Raw genomic sequence first — 9,549 nt, forward strand, 5'->3', positions numbered from 1 at the left:
CTGTGGCTGGGTAGGAAGCTGCGTTTCTCCTGCTTCCCTGGGCTGAGCGCAGGGTGTTTTCCTGGCTTCCCGGTAGCCTGGCATTCCAGCAGCACAAGGGTGCTGCTCCTATGCCTTTAGCTCTCGCTTCATTTGTGTGTGCAGTGCTGAGCACTCCGGAAGAGCAGCTCACTCCACTTCCTAGGTCCACTTGGAATCTGGCTTTTGGAGCAGGCTCAGCATTGCCAAGTGGCTGGGAGCTTCTCATCTCAACTTTTTATTTGCATCCCTGATGTACCTAAAGGGTTTCGCCCAAGAGGCAGCCTGCTCTGGTGCCAGGCGCTGTGCAAGCACCGAGAGAGGGGCAGAGGTGGATGGGGGACAGTTGATGAAGGCTTTGCTGCCCTCAGGACCTGCTGAGCTCCTGCTCTATGAGGGAGACCCCCTCTTGGACATGACTGAGCCAGTCCCTGAGGAGCCCACGGCCTGAGCGGATGGGAGAGCTGCTGAGCGAGGGCCGACAGACACTCACCCAGGGCAGTGACCAAGACAAGGGGCCTGCAGACCACCAGCTCCCACAGCTTCTCCCTGGAGAGCGAGCGGGATGTGGTGGAAAAGCTGCTCTCTCCTCGATGCAAGAAGCCCCTCAGTGGCTGAACCCTGTATAAACAGCAGCAGCAGCAGCAGGCTCCCTCCCCCTTTCCATTTCTGTTTGTTAAACACACGCTCCCTGCCTTGCTCTCATCCAGGAGCTCCCGGAGCATCCAGCTCCGGGAGACGGGGGCTGCCACTCGCCCTCCAAGAGGCTGCTCGCCGGTGGCACGGGTGGGCTGCCAAAGCCACCCCCAGCGACGGAGCAACCCAGCAGCGCAGCTCCCCACGGACATCCTCCTTTTTCCGAGGACAGTTTGGAAAAGTGTTTCCCACGCACTTGCTACAGGTTGACTCCGTGAGAGCGGGGAGGACAGAGTGCACCGTCCCGGCCAGCCATGAGACGGTAACTCGAGGTGAGCGACTTGGTTCCTGAACGAGGAGGACGCCCTGGCCTGTGCAGGTGGGTCGAGGAGGGCTCAGCTGAGCGGAACTGATATGGGGTGAGGGTTTGGCCCTACCAAAACCACATACGGTTCAAAAGAGCATCCTTGGGAGGCTGAATGCTGGGGCTGGCAGCCCTGAGGGCTGGGAGAGTGAGCAAGAAATACAGACAGGAGAGTTTTGAACTGGCCCCATGCTGAAGTCAGGAGTTTGGGAAGCAGCAGGCTGAGGGAGAAGGGTCAGGAGAGCAGGTTGTTCCAGGGCTCTGCAGAAAGTAGGAACGTAAAGGAGGGTGCTGCAAGTGTGGGGCTGGGGTGCACAGCTGCCGGAGACATTTCCACCTCTCCTGTGCTCTGCCTCCTCGTGGCTCGGATGCAAATCTCCTGGCAGCTCCTCTGTGCTGTTACCAGCACAGCACGCGCTGCTGGTACCCAGCTCTTGCAGCCAGAGATCAGTGCCCCAAACACAACGTGCAGCAGGAGGTACAGGACCACAGGAGGACAAATACAAAAGATGCAAAGAGAGATGGGACATTGCAGGAGGAAAATCACTGCTTGTTCTCTTTTCTGACTTGTTGCACATTAATGTTTACTTGCTGACTTGGAATAGTCTCTTAAAGTCCCGTTAATAGTTTGTATTTCACCTATAAACTCAGCCTACAGCTCCTATCAAAGCAGGATGCTGGGTTTGCTGCCTTCTCATTCTGTCAGTGGGGCTGTTCTCTCCTGCTCCTCCTTTGCCTTGTCTACCCTTGAGCCCCTACATTGCAGGAGGCAGCGATGCCCCACGTTAGTCGAGATGCTAACGGCTGCTCCCTGCTGCAGACCCTGTCACGTAGCACGGCCCCATGGCAGTGTCACCTGCGGGTCCCTGACTCCCAGCCAGCTCCACTCTGCTCCCACGATGCATCCTGTGAGGCAGAGCGCCCCGCGCTCTTCCCCTCCTGCTTTGGGTTTCTGCACTCATGGACGTGCTACAGGTTCACTCACAAAGGTGGTAACGCCCTCGGGGGCACCCTTGGGTGCTCCAGGCTGTGTCCAGAGGGTTGGAGTGCTCACGTTGGCCTCCACTCTCTCTGTCCCATGGAGAGGTGGCTGTGGCATGGATGCATTTTGTGTCTCCCTGGATGAATAATTTACAAAAGTGCAGCAGAAATGGGCAGATGGGAGGGATTTCCCTTTTGCCACATACACACCTTTGTGGCAGACCCGGCGGGGGGCAATTACTCTTTCCCTGAAGATGCAAGGATGTGGGACAATTTCTGTGTGCTCTTTGGCTTCAGGAAATCACTCCAGAGTTGCTAATCGCTCTGCAGGCACAGAGAGGGCTAAATTCTCTCTGCTCCATCAGTCATGTTTATGTTTTCATGCAGCTCCTGAAATCTACGTTCAGATACACAGTTTGGTTTTATCCTGAGATATGCTGAGGGCTCTGGTGGTTAGCACAGGACATGGGCTGCTCCCAAGCTTGATTAAGCTCCGTATTTCAGTTATGTTCTCCTCCCCTGCATGCTGTCCTGGGGTACAGGGCTGAGCACAGCTGCATCTCAGGCGCCGCAGGGGAACAAAGTGCACAAAGTTCTTCTTTAGCACTGCAGCAGGGAGCACCTGCCCCAGGGTGAGGACTAAATTCTAGGATTGGGCATGGATCCTACCTCTGTGCCATGGACACTCCGCTGCTGCCAGACAGGGGGCTGGGAACAAGATGAGTCACTGCATGAGTGGTAGAAGGTCTCCTGCTCACACTGCTGCTGTCTCCTCAGGTAGCTGACTTCAATCCTCCTCTTATTTTCTTGGACAGTGATGAGGGAGTATCACAGAGTTGAGCCGTCATGGAGAAAAGACACAGCATGGAATAAATTAGTGAGGCAAGACATGAAAGCATCCATCAGACTAAGCCCTCGCGCCGCTCCTGTAGAGACAGGTTGTGGCTGCTGTTAGTCAGACTTGGAGCAGAGCAAAGGGGCTGACCCAGGTCCCTCACTCCCTCTTCCAGCCTAAGGATAACTGCGATAGGATTCCTGATCCCTAACTGCTCTCTGAGCGGCCTTCACCCTCATCCCCCTGTCTTCTGTGCCCCTTGTCCCCACACTCTGTGCCTGCTGGTTGGAGCTACACCAGTCTCACTACTTGGGAAAGAATGAGCAATTTTATTAAACAAGCTCTGTTTTCTTCAGCCCTCTGCCTAGCCCCCATCCCTGCTTTTTCAACCATGCCAGGCTTTGCAGATGGCTCTTCTGGGCTTGGACGTGGCCTGCCAGGTCTCAGCCAGGCTGGCCACAAGCCTGGGGCTGCAGTGGGGTCACTTTGAGCTTCGAAATGGCAGATTTGGTATCTGCGTGTGTGGATAAGATTCCTGCCACCCTGTATTGTGTGAACAGGCACTTCCCTCCCTGCTCTCCCTTGCTCAGTCTTGGTGCTGGACAGGGTCCAACTATTGCCTTGCCCATCAGAGTTGGCCCTCTGTGTCCCTCCATGGCAGCCGTGCATTGAGAAAAGGGCCAAGGGCAATATTTCTGCCTCTTCCTGGTCTGCCTTTCTGTTTTTCTCTCCTAAAAGCAGTAGGTTCTCAGCAATGAGGATTTCTCCACCTAACCTGGCAAGCGTGCTGGGCATGGGAGCAGAGCTCACATCAGCTTCCTCATATGCCAGCACTTCCATTACTCGCTGGAACGGACCTTGGTCCGCTCTCACCGCCTCCCCCGAGACCTGCCGGCAGGCAATGGAGTGGAAGCAATAATTATTACCATTTTGTCTCTTAATTAAAAAGCCTTAATTGATTTTTAATAGTTCCCCCTTGAAAAAAACAAAGCAAAGCAAATCAAATAATAACTCCATTAAGGCCATTTTGTTAGGAAGTGAAACAGCTTCAATAACCGTGATGTTCCTGGCTCCTCTCAGATGGCGAGTAGCTGCCAGCCTCCAGTGAAAGGAAATCGCTTGAGATTCAGACATGGGAACTGGCACCCCGTTGGTGGGTGAGAGAAGGGAAAAGGGAAGAGCGTGTGGCCTGGCCTCGTGCCAGGACATGGATCCTGGAGGTAAATGGGAGCTGCTGTGGCTGCGGGTCACTCGGCGGCTCCAATGACCCGTCTTTGGTGACTTGGCACCTGCAGCCTCTGGTGCACGGGTGGATGGAGACGATCCCGATGAGCAGAAGCACAGACCTGCTGCCTGGCTGCGTTGGCAGGGCAGGAATTACAAGGGATGCAGTATAAACCTCTGAAAGGGCAGCTCTTCCTCAGCTCTCCTGGCCCTGACAGGTCAAACATGCACCAAATATGCCCCCTAGCTCTGCCTTTTTGCCCCTGCGACACCTTAGAAGTTGTAACCGCCTCTGGCTTTGGTCTTAACTTGCCAGGGCTGGAGGCAGCTGCGAGGTAGAGACCCCCCTTCAGCAGTCCCTTATTCCAGCAAATCCACCCGCTTTTCCACTCTGCTGATTAAAGCTACCTCCCTACTTACCCTTTCAGTGGTGGCTATACGCTCCTCATTTCCACAGTCCAGCAACTTCCCTTATGGGAATCATTGGCACAAACTGTCCAATGGGTGCCAGGGTTAGACAAGCCAACAGCCAGGGAAGAGCAGGAGACAGCGAGCGCAGGGGCAGGACCTCTGATAGGGATGAGGTTTGCAGCCAGCCACACAGATTCGTGGAACAGCTCCCCAGGAGGATCACAATCCTGCTTCTGAGCACTAATAAAACAGCAAGCAGCAATTTATTACTTGTTACAATCTATTTGCAGTCTCCTTTACCATCTTGCCACCCTTATTTTCTTGTTTGTTTGAAGTACTTGTTTAAACGCAAGCGCTCTCACAGAGCCAGGTAGAGCATCCTCCCTGCCCACACTCTGCCTGTCCTCCACCACGTTGCTTGCAGGGCAAGGACCTGCAGGAGGCACAACAGCATCTGGCCGGCACTGCTTATGTCTCAGCTGGTATAAAACCAGAGCAGTTAATTTCTTCAGGAGGATGAGAAGGTGCCAGGAGGCTGCCCCTCCTTCCCGGCCTTGTTGAAGCCCCGTGTTTCCCCCCTGTCTGGCAGGGCATCGTCCCCTTCTCTCCCCATGCCAGAAGAGCAGCAATGCTCTGCAAACCGCTCCGCTTGGGCCGAGCGGTGACTCTCCTCTGCTGAAACGTGTGGTGAGGACTGAGCCCCACACACGGTCCTGGGACGGGAGAGGAGGCGCAGGCCTGTGCCCAACCCTCCCTCCTACCCCAGCAGCAATTCCGAGACAAGGCACAGAAGGAGCTAGGAGCAGAGCTGGCTTTTCTCACCCTGTGTTTGCACCGAATCAAAACCCTGCTGTGACAACACTCTGCTGTTACGATGGCACCAAACACCAGCCGCGGGTTCCAGATTCAATCAGCTCCGGCTCATCCGTCGGGCTCCCCGCTCCCACCGCTGCTTTCACACGGATATTTGTGCACGGAGGCTCCCCAGCCCCATGGCTTTTGCTCTTGGGCCTGTTGCTGCCTGGATGCTCTGGTGCAGCTCTGCAGGGGCTTGGTCGCAGCTCCCGCTGCCTTGCACTGCCCTGCAGCATGAGCCTTCCCCTGCTGCAGCATCAGCAGGAGCAAGGTGGGAATCGGCTGCAGTGACCAGGCGACTGATACTGTCACCTGGACAAGCGAGAAATGAGAGACAGAAAGGCACACCAAGATAGCCTGGAAACAGGGTGCATGATCTGGAGAGAAATTGTAAAGGGAGGTAAAGAGGAGCGCCTTGAGCTTGAGAATGTCCAGCGGATTTTCCTCTTTCCTAGTCCTTAGGAATCAAGGCTCTAGGCATGCTTGTAGGCAAGTAAATCTCCTCAAAGATGACTGACACCATCATTGATTTCTTCTGTCCCACCAAAAAAGATTCCAAAATTTTGACTTGCTGAAGCAGCTTCCCCATTTTGCAAAGCCGATCGAAAGCAGCAGGAGCAGCAGTGTGCAAAGGGGCTCCATGAGCTGAAGATCTTTTCTGCCTATCAGTCTAGCACTGGTTGGTTTGGGCTTTTTCCCTGTTCAGTTCAAAAAATCAGAATCTGAGCAACTCTTGTGAAAAGCTGCATGAATGCTGGTGTCAGAGCTGGCAGGCTGTTCAGTGGGAGGCAGTCCATGGGGTAAAGGAGAAGGAAGGGGGATGTTGCTGCTATTTAGTCTGAAATGCCATGCGGGACCACTTGATCTTAGCTTTGCAGATGCTCTGCTGTGCCCAGTGCTCTTACTTCTCTTGTGTCTGTATTCTAGACATCCTCCTGCCAACTGAAAGCCTCAGGCCACGCATGGGACCATTGGAGGGATCCAACGGCACCCTCACCATGGAGAAGGCATTAGATGAGAAGCTGCCACAGGGCTGGTATGCCGAGGACTTTGTCACACCTGGCCAACGTCCCTCTGCGTCCCGCAGTGTTATGATGGACAGCACCAAGATCCTGGGGGTCCAGGTTGTTCTGATCACCGCCTATTCCCTCATCATTCTGCTGGGGTTCATCGGCAACTCTTTGGTCATCTACATCATAGTGAAGTACAAGACTATGAGGACTGTCACCAACTTCTTCATAGCTAACCTGGCCCTGGCAGATCTGATGGTGGATACTCTCTGTCTGCCTTTCACCCTCGTGTACACACTGCTGGATGAGTGGAAATTTGGAGCTGTTCTTTGTCATCTGGTCCCTTATGCTCAAGCTCTGAGTGTCCATGTGTCCATACTCACCCTGACTGTGATTGCCTTGGATAGGTATCGATGTATTGTTTTCCACCTGGACAGTAGAATTTCCAAAAAGCTCAGCTTCACAATCATAGCCATTATGTGGCTAGCGGCAGCAGTCCTAGCAGGTCCCCTGGCCATCTTCAGAGAGTACCGGTATGAGGAAATCCCATCCATCAACCTCAAAATGGCTGTGTGCTCAGAAAAATGGCCTTCCGGTAATAACAGAGATGCCACGATTTACAGTCTGTCCATGCTCCTCCTGCAGTATGTTCTTCCTCTCGCAATTATTTGTTATGCCTATACCAGGATCTGGTTCAAGCTGAAAAATCATGTCAGTCCCACCTCTAGGAACGAAAGCCAGTGCCGGAGAAGGAAGACGACCAAAATGCTAGTGATGGTAGTTATGGTATTTGCAGTGTGTTGGCTCCCCTTCCACATATTCCAGCTTGCCATTGATCTTGATCTGGTTCTTATCTTCCACGAATACAAACTCCTGTACACTGTCTTCCATGTGGTGGCCATGTGCTCTACATTTGTCAACCCTCTGCTCTACGGATGGATGAACAAGAACTACCGTAATGGCTTTCTCATGTTCTTCCGTTGCCAGAACAAGCCAGAAAACATCCACACCGAAGGCTCCCTCAGAGGGAGGTCGTACGTCTTCAGGGCCAACACCTTAAATGGGAGCATCAAACAGTCTGCTGGCAACGGACAGCTGCCAACGGAGGTTTAGAGACGGGACATCCACCTGTAGGACTGAGGCTGACGGATCCCTTGGGACATTCTCGGGTGAATGCCTTTTTAGGGGAAGCGTTGCGTTGCCAAAACATTATAGTTCCTGCAGCCACATGGAAACATCCACCTGTATTCCTCAAAACAATAAAGCTGGTGTATTTCTGTCTGAGAAAAGAAAAAGAAAAAAAAAAAAAGAAATTTTCCTTTCTCTGAGTTCAGGTTTTGCATGCAGAAGCATGAAAAATGCCATACAGAGAAAGCTCCCATTTAGCCAGTGAAATATCCCCTTTTTGCCATTTCCTCTTGGAAAAAGGTATTGCTCAAGCCTTCACCCTCTGACCCACGACGAAGAACGCAGAGCCACATTCAGTACAGTGGGGCACGTTCAGTACATCACATACCCTTCCACCTGCTGTGCGTGCTTGTGTGTTCGCATGTCTCCTACCCAAAAGCCTTACTGATCCATCTGAAGCTAATTATTCCAAGGGGAGGGAAACCTCCATTCCCCTGGAAACACTTGGGCTGGTTGGCACTGTTGCCTGAGGCAGGCCGAGCAGAGCGGGCTGGTGCAGGCAGAGGCCGTGCAGCCTTCATCGCTTGCAGTGCGTCTGCATTTGCAGCCCACGGCAGGAGCTCCTGTGCCACACAGCCCAGGAGGTGGCAGTGACACTGCTTAGCAGCTTCCTTCACAAATGCTGAAGCCAGGCTGTGGGGACACCTCTCCGGGTGACAGTTCACAACATGCAAGTGGTCTTTTCAATAGCCACGTTGGTCATAAGCCAGGCTCTGGGTTTTGCAAAGAACAGAGCAGGCAGAGAAGCTTGTAGGAAAGGAAGGAGCTAGGACAGCTGCACAGCAGGACTTGTCCAGCAGAGTGAAACTGAACCGGGGGCTGGCAAAGGTGATTTCCTCCAAGTGCAGAGATGTGGCTCCTGCCATGCAACACTCACCAGGTGCCAGAACGGTAAGAGAAGTGGGACTTGCAATGGTCCATTCCCAAAGTAGTCAGAGGGATTTAAAGCTTTACTCCACCTGTGGTTGGAGGTAGCATGTGCAGGTGCTTCTGTTCAGATGATAGAAGTGACCTGCTTGCATGGTTGTCACCGAGGTAGTGTCCTCTGGCAGAAGAAGACAAGGAGACAAAGGATTTCTCAATCCAACCATTCTCCTTCCCAAGGCTCCGTCAGCTGGGGAGCGTATTTTTAGCTCTGCCATCAAAGGAGGCTTGATTGCTACTGTGATCTCAGCAGCTCATCGTTTGTCTTGTCTCTAAAGTCAGTGTTCATCAGATTGGAGAGTAGCTCCCAGATGCAGGATAGAGGCTCAGCAGACCTTCTCATTAAAGATAAAATGAAAAGAAAAGCTTTGATCTGTAGGTCTTCACCTGAGCAAGGACGAGGGGTAAGAAGACTTAACAGTACTGAGCCTGGATCAGGCTGCTGGGCTGTCACATCTGGAGAGCTTGGGAGATGAACTGCCAAAGGGCTTATTTGAAATCCTTCTTTCCTGCCTCCTTCCCAACTTGAGCTCTGGTCCTTGTTCCCCAGCTCAGCTTCAGGTTGCCGCACTGGATGAATTTAATCTCTATGTTTATTTGTGTTCACTGATCCTCTGCTCAATTTTCCTAAAAAAATACAAGAAAGTGGTGAGTTCTTTCCAGAGAGACATCACTGCCATGCAGGGGCTGCTGACCACCTTCCACCCTTGGAGACCGGGACATGCTGATGCCAAATGACCTGATTCTGATGGCCAGCACCTAATTCTCCAGATTACAGCCCATGATTTTCTTTTCAGGGGCTTCAGGATCTGTGAGGATCCTGCTTAGGAAGTCAGCAGTGTTCCAGGAAAAGGGTCACCAAATACTGACATGATAGGAGAAAGGAGACAGAAGTCAACTGTTACTTCACATGAAGTGCCACGGCATGGCAGTGGGAGTTTGCTGTTTTATCCTGATAGGAGGGGAGGATGTTCTCTACTGCAATCCTGGTTAATTCTGTTCCCACCTAATGAACTCTTCATTTCAATGATCCACCCTCCCAAGGAATTCTCCATGTGTTTCCATCAAACTCCAAGATACAAGAAAATGTTTATCTTTTTAAA

The 9,549-nt window shown here is 52.6% G+C and overlaps 1 protein-coding gene across 2 annotated transcripts; it reads left to right on the forward strand.

Annotated features, from left to right (window-relative positions):
* The first annotated feature begins 886 nt into the window (after positions 1 to 886).
* LOC104579955 (neuropeptide Y receptor type 2) lies at positions 887 to 7,629 on the forward strand. Of its 2 annotated transcripts, none has more exons than XM_010227408.2 (2): positions 887 to 986; positions 6,252 to 7,629. In XM_010227408.2, exon 2 carries the CDS (start codon positions 6,287 to 6,289, stop codon positions 7,445 to 7,447), a length of 1,161 nt encoding a protein of 386 aa, XP_010225710.2. In that variant the 5' UTR covers positions 887 to 986; positions 6,252 to 6,286; the 3' UTR covers positions 7,448 to 7,629. The 2 variants fall into 2 exon arrangements, with proteins under 2 accessions (XP_010225710.2, XP_088392888.1); XM_088536762.1 differs by lacking the exon at positions 887 to 986 and adding an exon at positions 5,693 to 5,724.
* The last annotated feature ends 1,920 nt before the right edge of the window (positions 7,630 to 9,549 follow it).

This window comes from Tinamus guttatus, unplaced genomic scaffold (genome assembly GCF_059628265.1).
Source record: "Tinamus guttatus ecotype Peru unplaced genomic scaffold, ASM5962826v1 Tinamus_guttatus_pri_ptg000710l, whole genome shotgun sequence".
Taxonomy (NCBI): domain Eukaryota; kingdom Metazoa; phylum Chordata; class Aves; order Tinamiformes; family Tinamidae; genus Tinamus; species Tinamus guttatus.